At 42.0% G+C, this 19,932-nt stretch overlaps 1 protein-coding gene and 1 long non-coding RNA gene across 9 annotated transcripts in view; one reads left to right on the top strand and one right to left on the bottom strand.

Annotated features, from left to right (window-relative positions):
- The window catches only part of grin2bb (glutamate receptor, ionotropic, N-methyl D-aspartate 2B, genome duplicate b), a 138,099-nt gene that overhangs the window by 85,311 nt on the left and 32,856 nt on the right, over positions 1–19,932 (top strand). For all 8 annotated transcript variants that reach the window (XM_040024496.1, XM_040024498.1, XM_040024500.1 and 5 more), the window contains 2 exons: positions 17,527–17,641; positions 17,875–18,080. In XM_040024496.1, coding sequence (XP_039880430.1) covers positions 17,527–17,641; positions 17,875–18,080 — 321 coding nt within the window. The remainder of the gene's footprint in view (positions 1–17,526; positions 17,642–17,874; positions 18,081–19,932) is intronic.
- Positions 9,201–13,664, bottom strand: LOC120729080. The gene is made up of 2 exons (XR_005694843.1): positions 13,432–13,664; positions 9,201–11,086 (listed from the first exon to the last, which is right to left on the bottom strand). It is a non-coding gene; the product is annotated as an uncharacterized LOC120729080 (long non-coding RNA).

Below are 19,932 nucleotides of genomic sequence, written 5' to 3'. Positions count from 1 at the left end.
GAGCTGGTGTGACAGAGAGAGATGCTAGGGATAGGGTGAGATGGAGGCAGATGATCCACTGTGTCATGTGAGAACAAAGAGGCTGACAGGTGAGCAGGTGGTACAGCAGTAGCTAGGTGGGGTAGGACACAAATCAGTGGGTTAGGAGGCTGCCAGTTGCCCCTTGAGACAAACTGGTTTGCTTTTCCGTCATATTTTTTAGCACCAGTTGTCTTGAAAGCTTTAAGAAATACGTGCATATCAAGACAACAACAGAGGCAGAAGTTGGGTGGAAAACAAGAGGAGACAAATGTGAAAAATCAACAACTTGTTTTATCTTGTTATTGCTCCACAATCACTCTCCTTTTCATTTCACCTGCCATGCAGTCACATGGATGTAGTGTACAAGTGGAACATCTATTTTCTTTTTCCACTTTTGGTTTTCCGTTATTGTTTGTTTCGGTTAAGAAAAAAAACAAATTTGGCTGTGTGTGGAGTATAAGACATTTAGCTTCTATCTGCCATTCTCATAAATCCAGCACTGAGTGGTTCCAATCAGTATATACACGGTACATGAAGAGTCTTGAGTGAAAACCAGCTGCAAAATCAACATATATTGGTGTTCAGACATTGTTTTAATACGAGCACCATCCAGTAAAGATAATCTCCCTTACAGAAAAAAAACAATAAGCTTCTTTCACCTAATTTTATAAAGCTTAAAATGTATATTTGCAGCCAATGGACATGGTGTGTTACAAGAAAATTCCTTTAGAAGTAAAATATGTTTTTAAATTAATTATATCAAAGCCAAAGCAGCCATCTGGTTTTTGGTTGCCGGAGCAAAAACTACTATTACAAATCTAGAAAATGTGCGACCCCACACATGAAATACAACGTGGGCACAAAAAAATACGCACAGACATTGAACAAAGCAGAGACGTTTCCTTCGGGAGAGCCAGAATTTGTTTTACTGGCCAATAAAAACTTAAAAAAGATGAACAGAAACATTAACTCCCTTCTTATCTTTATCTTAACTCACAGCCATCTTTAAAGAAAAACATCCTTCTCGCCCCCCTCTCCTTCTTCCTCTGAACTTCCTTGTTTTGCTTTTTTGGCACATTACAGAACAAGACGGAGCATTGGTATTCAATAATTAATCCCCATTTAACTTCATGGGGCATGCTTTTAGTGTTCACATTGATCACAGATTCCACAGCTAATTGAATGCTCGGGGACTGCCGGATTAATGGAAAAAAAGAGATCCATAGAACAACAGTGGGGTTATCACTCGCACACAGAAACACGCATGTAAACACAGATGTGTTGGTATAGCGTGACATTTAAGTGCTCTTTAGGGCTTATTTTAATAAAAACTAAGAACTCCTGAGGTCATCTCCTCTAATAAAAGCGGTGCTTTAGCCTTACAAAACTACTCACCTGTCTGCCTCTCTCTCCTTCTGTTTTTTATTTGTTTTGTTTTTTTCACTGTCAGTTTGAATTTCAGGATTGCGAAGAAACAGGGAGATATTAGGCAACCTCCCTTGCCACTACTGCATTAATCTCCAGGCTGAGGTTGATGTATTACTGCAAATTTGGGTCTTGTCTTTACCCTTGTTTCTGGGTTGTTGTTTTTTTTTTTTTTATATGTGGAGCACTTATGCGTGCCATCGAGGTTTAAGCCACCAACAGGACAGAGATAACAATAGCGCCACGGCCATGAATATTTCAGTTCCCAAAGGACGCTATCAGACCCAGGGTTAGCTCTCAATCATCCTTCGGGCACACACCTGGGATGTTGCCGTGCTCTGTTTGTGTGGGTGTGTGCTGCATGTGTGTTGATACTGTGTGTTTTCCAGCCATCCGTTCCACTTTTCCCCGTTTGACTGAGTGAAGCTAGAGAATTTGGACCACTGGATCCTGATGGTGACTCCAGGGGCTAGCAGGGGTCTAGAACACACATACTTAAACAAGCGCGCACACACACACACACACACACACACACACTGCATATGCATAATTCCAACTCTTCCATTCACTCATCCCAAGAGACAAAAGCAATAATAAGGCCATATGTCTCTATGAACTCCTATATAGCTACAGGCCACAGTGGGCTGCATGCATGCTGGATTAGCATGGCATCCTGTCAGCGCTGATGGACGGAGATGGGAGATCCCGGTGAGTCACGCTCACAAATTTGTTTAGGAGCTGCTTGACCTCACACACACACACACACACACACACACACACACACACACACACACACACACACACACACACACACACACACACACACACACACAGGCTGCAGTTACTCCAACACGGAAACGTAGACAAATAAGCAAATGCACGCACAAGCGCACAGAGCTCTAGAGGCCATCCATTGTTTCCTGCCTGACAGAGAGGACAGGAACACTGGGGTAATGAGAAAATGTGCTCCAAGTGGTTTCTGGATGAGGCGCTAAGGGGCTTATTTGTGTGTGCAGAGAAAGTGATGTTCTTTATTGTGTGTGTGTGTGTGTGTGTGTGTGTGTGTGTGTGTGTGTGTGTGTGTGTGTGTGTGTGTGTGTGTGAGGGCTGGCATTCAAAATTCTCTCAAATCCCTGTGCTGTTACAAATTCCTCACCGGTAGATATGATGTAAGACATGATAAATATTTTGTAGTGAGTGTGCTTTTATGCAGTCTGACAAGACATTTTCCTTCACGGCTGTGGGCTCGCTGCATGCCATTCTTTTGAGCATTCAGTAAAATTCAGCCCAAAAAAGTCACTGCTGCTTCCTGTGCACGCAAGGCAAGCGTGCTCCTCTCGTTTTCTTTTACCTTTAACCCCCTAAGACCAGAACTCTTCCACGGCATGCATTTTTAATTTCTCTTTGATATTTGGTCACATTGGGGCCCGATGAATGTAAAAACAAAGAATTACCAGATTTCTTTTTTTTTTTTTTTTACCTTATTTTTGTTTTTAATAAAAATAAGAGCCACATATGAGGATATTCATTTAAAATTGTGATAGAACAGTAGCAGTATAATGTCCTCATAAGTGGATATCAGGCCCTTGTAGAGCAAAATTCTGTATTTTGGTCTAAATAACCCAAAATGTGATGTCCACATATGTGGATGCCTAGTCCTAGGAGGTTAAAGTATTTTTTCCTTCCTGTTTTTTGTCCTGCAGCGGGAGAGCACCATTATTACATTTCTTAATATGCACAATAAAAGTGTCTGTCTAATAAATCTGTGTTTATTAGATGGCAAACAAGCCATTGCATTGTGCTTCTGGGAATCCTCGCCACTGAAGAGGGCTAGAGTTATAGACTGTAAATAAAGATGGTTCCCACCATGAGGTCCAGCTGGGAGCATTTTTTGCCAACATACTACTGATGTTTAATGTACTTGGTGGGCAGTTCTGACTGACAGACTGAGTCTGAGGAACTGGACTTTTTTTTTGTAACATACAGACTGTATGTAAAAGATGGGGCTTCATAGCGTTCCAGTTTACACATCTGTCTAACATATAAACTTCCACAGTTTGAGACCTGGTGGAAATGCAAATCCACAAGAGGGTTTGATCTGGTGTAAAAAATCTGCCTGACTGTGACCCTTTGTGAAAAGGAAACAACTGAAAGAAGTTTACATTTAATATTAAAGGTAAATATACCCTTTTTGGGCAATATCACACATGATAACCTGATTTGCAACATAAAAAAAGGGAAAAAGAGCAAAACAAGAAACATATAAATAAAATTCTTGTGATATCCTGCAATAAAACTTGTGATCTGAAATTGTAGAATTCCAGGTATTCAGTGAGTCTCCTATCAAACGTTAAACCTGCTTCAAGCAACCCTCTGAAGTCTACAGGAATACAGTCATAAGCTAACTTGATCTACAAACGGTTATATTATCAATGCTGTTTTTTTAAATATAACATGATGTTCATTTTAGTTCTGTTATGGCCCATCTACACTGAAAAAAAGTTGGATTTATGTAAGCGTCTTGCGTGTATTTAACAGAATTGCCTCATGCTTTAAAGTGAAGTGTAACTATATAGTGTAGAAACTACATGATATACAGAGAGGGTAGATTAAATTGTTCATATCATGTTCGAGTGAAGTAAGTCAATAATATAGCAATGTTAAATCTCGCGACACTGCACAGGATTTCAGTCTCGCGCGCTTTGGATCATGGTTTCAGGAAGGCATCCACCTCAGTCGAGCAGCCGCCTCTACTTTCTTTGGTATACTGGAAAAAGTAAATTGGGTGGTTGTTACATTAAAGTCCACCCCTACACACTCCAGTATAAAGCAACAGCACCGGCAAGTAACAAAAGGGTCTGCTAGTTTGGGTGCGCCGAGGATGAATCCACTGGTCATCCATGGCAGCATCATCAAATATGTTATCTCCAGGAAATGAGCCAATCCGCATTCCCCATCCTCCAGAACCACCAATGATGGAAAGGCACCTGCACACTTAGATTTGCATACAATACATTGCATACATACATTAGGACAGCAGTCGTAACAAGGCCCTATTAGAGTCCAAAAGGAGGAGGACTTGTTTTAGGGCATAGCTGTCCCCATCCTTCTGTTTCTCCTCACCAAGTAAAGAACTAAAAACATCTGTACAGTGTTAGTACAGGAGCTCAGCTTGAGGCTTTATAACTGGACCTCACTAACCAATGGGTGACATCGTGGTGGTCGCCATCTTTTATTTACAGTCTGTGAGTCTAACACACTTTAGTAGCAATGATGGGATGGGAAGGCCTGTTTGCCTTCTACAAAACACAGATTTATTATAGATGAAGCTTCCAGGTCTGAAAGAACCTCAGACCTGCATCGATCTTCTCTGGGTGCAAAATGAAGTCTGATTGTATAGAAGTCAGTAGAAAACAAGGCATCAGTTTCTGCACACCAGTACCTGAGCAAAGATGAATAGATGGATGAATTTAGGGCAGGCCTACCTTTTCTTGCTGTTGCTTTGTGCTGTATAAGCTTGACATGTTAATAGCTTATCAATCAAAAGCATCCCTCAATCATCACATCTGGTTTCAGTCCAGTAAGATGGCATCAGCTTATAAACTTAGGTCAGCTCTTCACATGAGGAACTCACTAACAATGAGTGAGGCCACTGTGACTGGTATTCATCTTTTAAATGCAGTCTATGCTATCTAAATCTACAGACTGCATCAGTCTTTTAAATACCTTTCTATTGCTAATGCTTCTTTTTTTCCTTTTTCCACCTCTCACTCAAAGATTGTCGTCCATTTTTCCTGAAAACCTGTATCAAGTACATGTCTCAGTTACAAAATGTTGACTCAGAAAGTAATGTTTAAGCTTTCCACATCCCACCCCTCCTCCCTCTTTTGCCCATCTCATGCTAAAAACTGTTGATCCTAGTTTTCTATTTATAGCTACATTGAAAGGAGGGAGGATTTATGTGTTTCAGAGCTGAATCACTTATATTTGACATGAATTCAATTTCTATCCGCGCCCTGTTTATAGCTAATTGCTGTAAGGGAGATTTAAATGCCACAGAAATAACCAATCAATATTTCAAAAGGCCTTTTACTTATTGTATTGTTCGCTTACTGGATCAGCAAACAGTGGTTCACATCTGTAACGCTGCTCTCGGTGCTGCTGCTCCTGCTCACTTTCGAGACGATACAGTGTGTGAGAACTTAATGAAGACTGTTTATTTCTGCACCGCCATACTCATGTCAATATTTTAATTAAGCGCTCTGATTGGAAGAAATGATTAACATAATTTATGTTAATCTCTTGATTATTTTCTAAATTGTTTTTTATTGCCTTTTTCCAGACGCCAAAGGGACTTCTTAAGCACATTTTCCGACCGACCAATAAATCATTAAAGTAGAGAAAAACAGGAAATTATATCTTTATATAAAAGCAACAGCTTAAAGTTTGTATTAATAGATGTTGCAGTACAATTTAATTTATAACAGGCGCTGTAAAATAAAAACCTAAATGTATGTTTTGGATATTTTTTCTGCTAATAATAGTTATTCTCTAGTATTATTCAACGATCCCCAGGAGAAAGCACTTGGTGACAGTGACAGTAGTTTCTTCCTTTAAACAAGAAGAAAACTGCACAGATCACAAGAGACATGTGATTACCAAAATAAAACAGGAAGTAAAAGAATTACACTGGGGAGGCTATACTTAACTGAAATACAGAGAAAGGACACTCAAACCAATGTTCAAGCTGTAAACAGAATAGTTCACAACATGTTCCCTTTTCAGTCATCCGTTCAGACGTAGCCTCAGAGCGATATCACAATATTTATCACGTAATGTCGTCATATTTCAGATAATTTTGCGCTAATTTTAAATATGATGAAAATTGAACATTTTATTGATGATTGTAGCTCAGAGGCAGCAGCGTTTATTAGCCAAAACAAAATTAATGCTTTTTTTCTAGCGAGCTGCTGCCACTGATGACAGACTACCTAATTCAAAGCAGAAATCTATCACAGTGCCAACAGCGGCATCATTTTAGTACAATGGTAGTGACTCAGCAATTTATACAGTGACACAGCAAATGAGGTCAAATATAAGCACAAAAGTATCCCAGGTAGTGTTTTCTCTGGAAGTATAACATGACTGCTTAATACTTAACCTCTCTCTCAGATGTGCTTCGGTTGGTTGTCACTGAGTGCGTGCTGTTTAGTGTAAGAAAAAGTCAGTAACACTTTTTTGACATTTTCACATAAATATTAACCATTATTATCAAGGCACTGCCCCAGCTGTCTGTATTCTTTTTGCTTCAAACATTTAAATATGAGTTTAGCTTTGTACTCACCCCTTCTGCCTTTCCTGTCACCCCTGCAGCCATCCAAATTTCACTGACCTTTTCCGGTCTGTAGTTGAGCTCTGGTCAGTCAGTATGGCCCTTTAATTGGTTTTAAATGTAGATTATATTTAGTATTTTTTCTTATACTTACAACGAAAAGTTTTACTTGTGAGGAAAAACTGGAAGTTTCATTCTTTTTTTGTTTTTTTTATATAAAATTTCAACATCTGGGCGCCCTGATAACCATGTACTTAGGACTTAACCGGGTGGATTGTTGCTTCTGCATTAGATGTAAACCAACCCTAACCCTATAAAAAAAACACTGACTAGTTTAAAAATTGAGAATAAGTTTCAAACTAAAGTTTCATGTTCTGATTACCAGGTTTACAGTTAAATATTAACTATCGCGTTAGTCACTGATGATGAGATTTCAGGGGGTTGACTCCTGGCCAGTGAGCTTTTTTCCCCACATCATTCCCTGCTACCTTTCCCAACATTCCCTGTCTGTCCAAAAATGTTAAATGAAAAAAAAAAAGTAACAAAGTGAAAATCTGCTATGTGGGGCTCGCTGTCAGAGAAGAATTCTTTAAAAATTTCACTTAAATGATGTTTTTCTCTGTGTGATGGTTAAACATCATTGTGAATTTATGAGAACGTGTTTTTGGGTGGACTTTAATGTATCCTCCAGCAGTATTTAATCTGGCTGTCAGGCTGAGCTAAGGTGTTCATTCAAACATGTTCAAATGCGAGCTGCTAAAAAATTATGCCCTCTAGTTTCCTTCAGTTTAAGCTGCCTTTTGCTCAGCGTCTTCACCCACACACACAAGGCTAGCTCGCTATTTTCAGACACCTAATAATTTTGTTGCTTCTTCCCGTTTAAAAACGTAATCCTACCTTTTTTAAGGAAGCAGCAGTAGCTGTGTGTCCACCATGAACAGTCTCAGACGAGAAAAAAAATAACAACATACGGACACAAAGATGTTCCTGAGACGCTGAAAGAATAAAAAAGTATATGGAGATCACAAGGAGAAGAAAAAGAAAAGCAGCCGACACAAAAACAGGAAAGTTTGAGACACATGACTACATGACTATCACCAGCACAGTAAATTGACAAGCTTGTGCTTTTCCCCGTGGTGCTCAGGTTTGCTTTAGCTAGTTGCTACCAGGGGATATGGGATCATCTGAGGTAATTGGTCCTCTTATTGACAAATGTTAGAAATCTTCTTTATATCACCATCTGTCAAATTAGGTCTTTAGTTCTACAAATATGCTCTATTTGTAGAGGTTAACAAGGACTGATGAGTGTGTCCTTATTTACTAATTTTAAAATCAAATCAGCCACAGTAAAAAACAACAACAAAAAAAACACAACTATGAAAGGTCATTGTCATCTTCTCTTTTGCCCTTGTTCACATTTTAAATGTAAGCGATCTCTGTGATACATGCTCCCTCTCTTCAGACTCCACAGGTAGCTGTCTGATGTCTCCTGCACATCAGGGGTCCTCGCGGGCCCGGATCACACGGAGCTCCTGTGGACTCTCTTATTAAAGGCTGCAGCTCAAAGAGATTCAGAGCCTTACATCTTTTCAGTGTGGAGTCCGGCAGCACTGTGTTTGTGTATTTAGCTTTCGGGGCTGTGGCACTTGAAAAACATGGCTCAATAAATAAGAAATAAAATCATTTGGGGGATTTGGAATTGTATGTTGGGCGGTTGCATGGTGGTACAGTGGTTGGCGCTTTTACCTCACAGCCAGAATTCTTTGGGTTTGACACAGATTTTCTTCGTGGTACTCTGCTTTTCAGTCTGGAAACATGACCCTTGGCTGTAGGAGTAGAGGTTATCTGGTTACCTGGTTATCTGTATGCTCCACCTCTCGCCCAGTGACAGCTCGGATAGGCTCCAGCCCTCCCATAACCCAGGATTGGATAAGCCTGAGGATCTTTTTTTTTTGTTAAATTGTTAAATTTGATATTATTTAACTAAATCCCCTAAAATTAAAACGAACAGGGCAGAATAAAAATTTAGCGTTTAGCAACGCGATGGCTCGGTTGGCACCGATGCCTCACAGCAAGATGCTCATTTTTGGATTTGTGGAAACTCGTTTACAAGCAACGAAGCAGTTTATATTCAAGTGACAGAAAATGTTTGATTATGATACATGCTGGAGATGTCATGCTGGTCATGTAACTCATGAGGAAGGGCTATTTCAAGCTAATGAATTTGATTTGCAATCAGGCGAAACATGGAAATTATTCTCTGTATTCGTGTTCAAGACGCTTTTTTTAATAGGCTCAATTACACTTTGATTACCTCTGCAGACTCTCAGAGTGAGAACTATTAGGGCTAATCTAAAACTTGTTAGGTCACACTGTGAACCTGCCACTGTTAAAGTTTACAAATACATAGCGGTTTTATATGTGTTTGCATTGTGACGGCTGACAATCTTTCGGTTGTAGTGTTGGTGAAATTGCTGTGTGCTAAACAGTCTCTCGCTACAGTCTGGGAAACCAGTGGCTTCTTATTCCTAAAGCAAAATCAGTCGAGAGCTATAGCTTTGAGAATCTAAATGCAAATCCTCATTTGCTCTCTACATGTACTGTTTACCAGCTTTTAGGACCAAAAGTCCTGTCCTTTGCCCACAGATGCAGCATATTCATACACAGATATCTGTTTTTAGATTTTAACCTCGCTGTAACCAGAAAATATTTTGTCTTTTAATCGCAGCTTTTGCACCCATATCCCACCTGTTGCCACCTTGTTTAATTTGTTCTGAAGTGGACCTCGAGTGGCACGGCTCATCATTTCTACTCTGTATTTTTCATAATTCACGGTATTGTGAGGCTGTCCGCTCTCTACTCGCTGTCACAGCTTCTATCCTGCAGGACTTGTAAAGTGTAGTACACATTTTATCAGTAACTGGTAACTTTTGAAAGGCAGGCCTCAGGAGTCATCCACAGCAACCTGATACAGTTTGTCCATGTGAGTGTGTGTGAATACATGCACACACTTCCTTACACACACACGCGCGCCAGAGATATATATTTTTACATCCCTGCATTGCAGCGACAGAGAATTTGTGACCTTGTTCTGCTTCACTCTGAGATTAAAAAAAGAGAAATTTAAAAGGAGTCATGATATCAAATGGCTCAGAAACACATTTGAAGATATTTGGGGGATAGAAAAACACACACACACACACACACACACACACACACACACACACACACACACACACACACACACACACACACACACACACACACACGCACAAAAATAGGGATTGTGTCCATGCCATTGATGATTCATTGTCTCTGTTGCTAAAAAATAAATTCCCCTCACAGCCAGTGATTAGATGGGGAACAGTTGGTGAGCGAGGCGCACAAAGCGCTGCATATGGCTGTGATGAAGCCGCGTGAGCTTCGGTTAGTGGCTCATCCCAGTAGTTTTTATGTTTTTATTTATTTATATATATATATATTTCATATTCCTCCTCCAGAGGGGAGCTCTGACACGAAGAGGGATCAAACAGCACATAAAAGCTACATCAATAGTACAGGGCTACAAAATGATAAACAGAGCAGCCTCCTCTGCTGTAAATTCACAGCGTGCATCAGTCTTTGTAAAGGCACAGGTTAATGTACGGGAAGATGAATCCTATTGATGTGTGATTCGACGCGCTTCTCCGAGGTTAGATGGAGAGATTGATCTGAAACTGAAAGACAGCATGAGGGGAAGTCAGTAAACACTCAGGTTCAGACTAAAAAATACTCCTCTCGCTTCCTCTCCTTCAACCAGCCTCTCATCTGTGAGATTACTGTTCCCATGGCAACGCAGCTGATTGCACAGAAATTGCTGTGGTTGTGGGAGCCATGGCAACACATTGCATTAAATTATCCTGCCTGCTCATGTTGCAGTTTTACGTACGCGTGCTTGCGTCACCCGCTTGTGACGACACGTCAAAGCCGTTTTGTCTGCAGTCAAAAATAACACTGCTGAGCTACTGAGTATTACTGAGACTTAATATAGACAGATACGCAGTTATTTTTATTGTCTACAATCTTGTAGTGCTCGTCAAACAAAGAAAAGCACAAGAGAAGAAAATATAGAACTGCTACAACTGGGAATTTGGCTAAATTTGACCTTAGCTTACTTTACCATAAAACATTTTTCTGCATCACATGTGATGCTGATTTGATGGTGAAGCAGCATCTTCGCTGCTGTCAGCGAATAGGTTTTTTAAAGATTTGCAGAGAGTGTTTTGTAAAACTACAAATACTGAGCTGTCAAATTCAGATTCTCTGCAACTTGTATTTCGTTTTCTTTTTTTTTTTTTTTTTTTTTTTTTTTTTTTTTGTGTCCCGTTTGGATCTTTGGCCATCAGAATTGTTGTCTTAAGGCCAAGAAAGATGCCAAGCGGATTTATTTTACCAAGTGGATCATCATGGCCTTGCCATATTGGTCCATTTGATTGACCTTTATTATAATTATGAATTTATTTTATTTTCAGTTGCTACAAACGGGACAGACATGACTGGGGGATAGGACAGGGAGAGAGAATGAAAGAAAGAGAGGGAGAGAGAGAAAACCAAAGGGGAGAAGAGACGGTGAGAAGGGGGGGAAGAAAGAAAAAAAAACAAACAAAAAAAAACAAAACACCTGGGTCACCTGTATGGAGAAAAAAAAACAGAAGAGAAAGCAAACAACAAAGAGCAACATAATAAAAAAAACGGCACCATCACAATAAACTAGCTAGCAGTAGATATCAGTAGATACTAAATAATAAACGATATTGTGCAGCACGCAAGATAGACAGCGCACAATGTGCTTTGAGGCAGCAGCCAAGAAAGCTGTAGTCCGCGTCTGTGAATACCCGTGTGTACACCTGTGTGCATACCTGTGTGGATCAGCATGCTTGCATTCCAAAGGTTTCTCCATGTAACGATCTGCTAGGGAGTGTGGGGAGCCACAGCCCCGTCCTCCAGGGTATGAAGCAGGTATGGAGGAGATCAAAACTCCAGACATCCAGAGGCCCCCAGAACACAAGAGACCAAGGAAGACCAACAGAGGGGCAGCCGCGCCACTGTCCCAGTAAGAGCTGAGGAGAGTCCCAGATGAGGGCTCACTCAGCAGCCGCGGAGCAGAAGCCAGGGGGAGTTGCAGTGACGTGCCCGTGAGCTCCGCCGGCAGCCAGCTGTGCCTGAGTGACCGAGCCCCAGGCCGAGAGGCCGGGGGCACCCCACCTCCGAAGTGGCCCGAGCGAGCCCCAGGCTCCAGGCCCCGATAAGCGGCCGCCAAGGAGTGAGCCGGTGTGTACCCGGACGCCCACCCCCAGACACAAAGAACCACCAACGCACCGACACCTGAGGGAGTCCGCCACTGGCAGGGGAAGTAGTGGTGGGTGGAGATAGGCCTCCAAACCTTGGAGGGCCTGAAATGTCCCCAGAGAGGTGGGGTCTGATACCCAACCTGACATATAGACACAGACATACAGGCACACACAGACACAAACATCCATTCCCACCCTCATGCTCTCATATGCACTTACTCCACACTCAACCAACGTGGAGACAGACATAAAGAGACGCTGTACACACGATCACACTCCCCAAGCGTACTCTACGAACCGGGTCTAGGTACCCTTGCCCCTGGAGGGGGGAACTGCACCCAGACCCAGATGGTGTTACCCTTCTCCCTGCGGTGGGGAGAGGCAGACCGCCCCGACTCCGCAGCAGCAGGGAGGCCCCACACTCCAGACCGCAGTCGGACGGCCAACTCCTCCTAGCCCCCCCGCTCCAGCAGGCCGCAGAGAATGGGGGTGAGAGAAGACTCCAAACCTCCCTCCACCCGCTCATTGTAGTGTTGATGCATGTGTGTTCTAAGGTGCAATTAAAACCCAGGAGGGCATGGAGCTACCTGCCAGAGAGCAGCAGGTAAGAGCATAGTCCCTCCTGCTAGCCCTCAATGTCTACGTGTATTCAAAATTGAGAGGTGGGCAACGACACCAGGGGTGAGGTGTACACCCTGATGGTAATTTGGACTCCGTGTATCGTGCCCACCCCCAAGATCCTATATGTATGTGTAATGAGAGTGTGAGTAATGTGAATGTCTAAGTTGTGGGATAAAATTGAGGCAGGGGCAGCCAGAAGGGGACAGAGGGGGGGGTAGCCTCCTCTGCACCCTGGTGACATACCCCTACTCCAAGGCCCTGCGTGTGTGGGTGGTTGTGGTGGAGCGGGGAGAGGGAGGCAGCTGGAGATGGGGAGGGAAGGAAGGGAGGGGCAGGTGACCCCTCCCTGGGGCCAGCTCCCCCGCTGACCCCAGTAGGCACTCCCATACTCCGCGACCCGCCAGGGAGAGGGGGCCCAGGCCCATCCAGACCGGGGCCCAGCGCAGCAGCGCCTCCCGGCCCCACAGAGCCCGGGACAGTCCACCTAACCCCACCACAGAGAAAACTGCACCCACCCCACCATCCACTCATCTTCCAGACTACATGAGACAATAGACGCCCAGGCTGAGATCTTCCTCCACCTCTCCTGTATCTCCCCCTCCTGCAGAGAGAGTTCCTGAGGAGAGGAAAGCTCCTGCAAGGTGTGACAATCTCCCCCACCAGTTGAAGAGCCCCCCAGGTGGCTCGACGCACCGGCGGCACCCTGTATTTCGTTTTCTTTGGCAAATGAATCAAAGTCATAGAGGTGGTGAGAGAGTCTTTAACCACATGTGAACAAAGACCTATAAAAAAAGATTACACAGGGGTCGCCACAGGATCATCTGCCTTCATCTCACCCTATCCCTAACATCGTTTGTCACACCAACCCGCTACATGTTTTTCTTTCCTACATCCATGAATCTTCTCTGGGGCCTTCCTCTTTTCCTTCTGGCTGGCAGCTCCATCTTCAACATCTTTTCTCCAGTATATCCACTATCCTCTGCACAGGTCCACAACATCTTAACTTCGCTGCTCTAACTTTGTCTTCCAACCACTCAACTTCAGCTGTCCCTCTGACGTACTCATTTGTAATCTTGTCTATCCTGGTCACTTCCAGTGAAAATCTTAACATCTTCAACTCTGTCTCCTATCTTTCTGTCAGTGCCCCCATCTCCAAATCATACATCATAGCAGGTTTCACTACCATGTTGTAAATCTTCTCTTTTGCTCTTACATATAATTATTATATGTGCATCATTGATACAGTTTACATTTTTTGCCTTTACCACGTAAAGGCAACTATTTTTTAAATAGTTGCCTTTATGCAGTTATCATGACACCTCTATTGCCAGCATACCGCGTCAGGCTCTGAGGGGACACATTCCAAAACCTCCATCACATGCTGGCGCACCAAAACAGGTGTTTTCACACCTGTAGTTCATTTACTATGGCCCTGATCAGCTGATGAGCTTGTACACTTGAAGTTTTCTTCAGTGTTTTGGGGAGAAAACACAGAAAAAAATTCACATGAACCATAATGCCTCACTAGAAACCATGTGAGAACAGTTTGTAGTGGTACTCAGATGTGTCTGGGGCAGGAACAGTGAATGCACATCAGTGGTACTCTACCACATGTCTGCTCAGAATGCAAAGCATGCTTAGCTATGAGAACGCATTTAGCCCAGACGCCTGATAATTCACACCAAACCTTCTGGGTGCGGTTGTTTTGGTCCGCACTCGAGTGCAGATGCCTTTAGTTATCAAACATTTATAGTTATCGAAGGTTCACTGTTGACTACTAATGCAAAAGAAAAAAAAAAACAGTTGTAAATATCAATCAAATAAACATTATGCTGTCTCTTTAGCAATTGCTTATGCTGGGAAACATGTATTCATGGAGGTTTTTCTGTTGGTTGTGGTTCCACAAACCATCCACATCCTCTCCGCCTCCTCTTTACCCCCCCTCAGAGCTCTTACACAGTCTTCCTTCTCTACTGCTCAGATTACAACCATCCATTATTGGTATGAACCTTTAACTCGCCTGTGCCGCCTGTGCACTCCTACAGGCTTATACGCATCATATCATTACCAATAAGCGATGATACCGGCGCTGTAGTTGTTTGGTTAACATTGTGCTTCACAAGTGCGCCGTGCACCGAGTGAAATGTGCTTAAGTGATCGAGAATGGGTTTTTGCAAAAAATGGTGAAGGATATTTACAAGCAGTGTCTAACCAGGTGTAAATTTTTGAAGGCTTTTCCAGGAAAATGTCGGATTTGTGAGTTGGTGGAGGACGCTGAACAGGATTCATTGTTTTAGTCAAACTGTATTAGGAGGCTAATCCCATGTTACACGTGCATTACAGCACTTGTAGTGCGCAAGCCAGCCAGAACGCAGCAAATAGGCAATTCATGGAGGCTTGAGTCATATTATTGACTTGCTCCAAGCATGTAGCCTACTTAGAACTCTGCGTGTGTGTGTGTGTGTGTGTGTGTGTGTGAGGTCGGATATAAATATAGTTGAAGAGATCACAGATAGAAGTACCGAATGTTCTAGTGGGAGGTACTTGCGATAAAATCTTGGGCAAGTTTCAGGCCCATTGCTCATCTGTTGTCTGCAATTTATTTATTTATTTTCTACTCACTTGTGAAAAGATGTATTGTCCTTCTTTTCACACTGTTGACTTGCTTGGAGATAATGGTGGGTAAAATGTGTTTCATACATCCTTTTAAGCACACACACACGCTCACACACACTGAGCTCCTTACTCCTTGCATTCAGACAAGATATTTATTTCTCCGGTGGATTGTTTCAGAGGCAGAGCGTCTCCATGGTGATGGCAGCCCACAGATCAGGATGAGGAAGAGTGCGGGAAGGAGGCGGCAGAGAGAAAGAGAGAGAGAGATGATTCCACCTTATCTGCCACTGCTGTGCACTTGTTGAAACACATACTGTATATGCTGATTATTATCCACACAGCACTTAACGCACTCTCTCCTCCTTTACCCACTCCTCCACCTTTCACTCTCGCTTTACCTGCTCCTACTCTGTTCTTCTTAACACCATAACTATGCTTCAAACTGGGTCACCTTCGTTGTGGTCCTGGTCGAGTTAAGAGACTGCATAAAATATCAAGATTGCTATTGCTGCCACAAATAATAATTATAATAACAATGAAAAGAATATTAATAATGATGCAATTATTATGGACATTTTTTATGTAGCACCAGATCACAACAATAATTGCCTCAAGGCTCTTTATATTGGAAGGTAAAAACCCTAGAATAGTGTGAGAAACCCCCAACAATCAGACGACCCACTTTGAGCATGCTCTTGGCGATGGTGGGAAGGAAAAACTCCCTTTTAGCAGGAAGAAACCGCTGGCATAACCAGGCTTGTGGGGGTGAGGGGACGAAAACAAGACAAAAGACACGCTGGGGAAGAGAGCCAGAGATGAATAATAACTCATGAATAAATGCAATGAGATGTCTAAACACAAAGAGAGTGAAAATAAGTGAGTGAAGAAGAAAAACACTCAGTAGCCCAGGCCAATTACAGCATAACTAAGGGAGGATTCAAGAACACCTGATCCAGGCCTAACAATTTGCTTTATAAAAAGGCAAATTAAAGAAAGGCTGAGGCTAATCGTAAAAGTAGAGAGGGTTTCTGTCTCCTGAATCCAAACTGGGAGCTGGTTCCACAGAAAAAGGCCCTGAAAGCACAAGTTCTTCTTTTATATATCACAAGAACCACACATAAGGCTGCAGCGTGAGAGTGAAGTGCTTTGTTTGAGTGATACAGTACTATGAGGTCTTTCAGATAAGACAGGGCCTGATTATTCAAGATCTTGTATGTGAGAAAGATTTTAAATTCAATTCCAGATTTATTTATATACAGAAATAACAAAATGCCACATCGCACCCTCAGACCTAAGAAAGTAAAATCTTATTTTAAACCTATGACATAGACATTAAAATAAATAAAACATAAAGAATTTAATAAAGAAGAAGGGCAGCTGTGTTCAAAAGTATAATAGGAAACCAGTGGGTGTCAGATATTCAGCCTCCTTCAATCTTTTACGTTTCTGAACGACATCCCAACAGATTTCAAAAACGACAAATACAACGTTGCCAAGTAATTGGACTGAATATTTGACAGCACTGACTCACTGCCAATATGAGCCATCTATGTGGCTGAAATGTTTTGGTTGCAATATTTCAACATTTAAAAAATATTTGATTTGAGTGCACCCTCACACCGGTTTTGGAATAAGGGTACAGCAGCATCCCGTGCGCTGTACTGATGCTGCTTGCATGTTGCGTCGTAGCCCTTAAAGCTGCACCGATCAATACTCTTTTTTAAAGATGACTTTGCCTCTATGTAAAGGTGTTACTGCGATGACCTCACAGAGAAATGTCGCCCACTGTTTAGTGCTGTAGCTGCTCACACCATGCAGCAAAGTTTGTAACTAGATTCTGAACAATGTGGAGAATTTTAGCAGCTGAACGCCAAATAATAATGAAAAAAGACTTGAAAGAGAAAATTGGTTTGGTATTTGTACACATATAGCCTCCACAGCTTGTGTTATAATATGTCAGTTCAGGTTTCAGATGAATTCCTGATAATCTTTTACATCCACAGCGTGTTTGGTTCGTCTTGCTGTTAGTAATTCTGTTTTAGATCAGCGTTAAAGATGGCAAAGCAGCATTTAAATATTCATTAAACATGTTTTAAGGAAATCCAGAATGAAGTTTAAATGCTCCACATTTTGCTTTGTGGTCAACAACCGCGTGTTGATACTGGATTTTTCCATTTTCAGGTACCTTATGAATGTGACATTTGAAGGCCGAAACCTGTCATTTAGCGAAGAAGGCCACCAGATGTTTCCCAAGCTGGTCATCATTCTTCTGGACAAGGACAGACAGTGGGACAGGGTAAACCTCCTTCTCTTCTCTTCTCTTCTCTTCTCTTCTCTTCTCTTCTCTTCTCTTCTCTTCTCTTCTCTTCTCTCTCTTCTTCTCTTCTCTTCTCCTCTTCTCTTCTCTTCTCTCTGCCCTTTTCCTCCTCTGATGCTTCTGCGATGTTTCTGTCACATTTCTGCCACTTGAAGTACTCGTTACAGTGGCGTGCACATTACACACAGCTGTCCTCCCACTCACTCATACAGGTTGGCAAATGGGAGAGAGGCTCCTTGACGATGAGGTACCACGTTTGGCCTCGCTTTGAGCTGTACTCAGGAGCGGAGGAGCGTAAGGACCACCTGTCCATCGTGACTCTGGAGGAGGCGCCGTTTGTAATTGTGGAGGATGTGGACCCGCTCAGCGGGACCTGCATGAGGAACACTGTGCCATGCCGCAAACAGCTCAAACTAAGGTGAGAAATTAAGTTGGAGTGTAAGAATTTAAAGTTTTCCTCTGTTAAACCTTCAGATTTGTGGCACTGCTATTTTTTAATAATAACATCAACCTTGGACCAGCTGTGTCTGTAGTTTAATAGAATATTTTGAAGTCTGTGCTAGTTTTCTTTTTAAAAAGAAGGAGTGCTACAATCAAACACACTCCTTACAGCCTTGAATAATTCTGTTTTGCTTGCATTTTCTCTTTTTTGTGTATCTTTGGCTTTCTTATTACAGCGCGCCGCCCCTGCAGCATGCTGTAATGGTTCTCCTGTTTTTGTCTTTACTAAATGTGCCACTTGTTTTACTTCTGCTAACCAGATTACTGACTTGCTTTCTGTTCCTGTTTTTCTGCCTCCCCCCTCCTCTTCACCGTGACCCTCTTGCCATCCGGTTGTCCTTAGAGTGTGATAATTAATTGTTCTTCATTGGCCTCCTTTTCTATCAATGGCGTACCTGAAATCTCCTCAGGGTGTGCTACATCTTGGAGCTCATTGTTTTTATTGACAGATCTTTCACCGTGTTCTTTCTCCCGTTCCTCTTTTCTCGAGATTTCTCTCTCAGCAACACATATAGCATTTCAGGAGCAGCCATCAATACTTCGAAGGCAATATGCAGGAGTTATTTCTACCCAAAAAATACTGCAAGAGCCAGATTCACAGAGCGCTGCAGAGTCACCTTTGTATGCACAAAAGCATAAATAAACGGGCGCAGTATTGTTGCCAAAACCGAAATAAACATTAATAACCACTTTAGTCCATGCGCAATCATGAAGGTTGTTCATTTGATGTAGCTGAATTCATAAAACCACAATTTCGATAAATAGAAGTTGACACACCCTTGTGTGAATACAGAACACTCAAACAAATACATTTGTCCTTAGTCTGGCACTGGAAATATCCAGCAAACAGTGCCAGAGCTTCCATTCACAGCTGTTGTGCACCTGTATCTGCTGTAAGCCAAAACAACCCATTGACTGATGACGCACAGGTTGGTTAAATGTTTGCCCCAAAGTGCGTTATTCTTAGTCCCTCATGACTGTGTAATTTGGATGACAGCCTCTAAATGTGTTTACGTGCTCTCTGCTCTTGCTCTGAGAAAAGTGAGTATTAGTCGTGACATATTAAACTTTTCCCTGTGATTTGCAGTGTTAGATGGATGTATTAAACATAGCACAGGCTTCGAATTCAAGTGTAAAAGAATATAAAAGAAATGCACTAAACTAACATGCACTAACAGTTTAGGCTTCAGACTAGTCAATGTTTTTTTCTACTTTGTGCTGAAGTAAAGTCAGCTCATCATCAAGTTGTCTCATATGTTCATCTTAACAGCGTGACCGCAAAGTCAAACTGTGGTCTTTTTAGTAAATTTGTTATTAATAGGGGCATAATGTATATCACATTTTTATATATATGTCTATGAATATATTATATTTTTGTGTCACCCATTAAGCTGTTGGCAGTAGTTTGCTTTGGATTTTTGGCTGAAAGGCTTCAGATAGAAAGCTTGAATCGACTTATCTTTATCTGTTATGAATATTAAATTTTTAGTTTCAGTTCAGTCAGTTAAAAAAAAAAAAACAACAACTACTGAATCTACATTGTTAGGCTTAGTCAGTCTGGTACCCAGTGTTAGAATTAAAGAAAACCTTCAGTTATGTGCTCAGAAGTAGCAGGATATAAAAACATATATGGACATAACATATGATAAAGTAACGTAAAGTTGCACTGTTCAGAGTTATTGCAAGAGGTATGAAAGATTTTCTTTATCTGTCTTTGTAACAGCAGAAAAAATTAACATAGATCTCGAGAGGAGTCCCAGAATAAAAAA

This window comes from Simochromis diagramma, unplaced genomic scaffold, assembly GCF_900408965.1.
Source record: "Simochromis diagramma unplaced genomic scaffold, fSimDia1.1 OVJJ01000302.1, whole genome shotgun sequence".
Taxonomy (NCBI): domain Eukaryota; kingdom Metazoa; phylum Chordata; class Actinopteri; order Cichliformes; family Cichlidae; genus Simochromis; species Simochromis diagramma.
The sequence above is the reverse complement of the archived record's forward strand: the minus strand, read 5'-3'. Positions and strand labels throughout refer to the sequence as shown.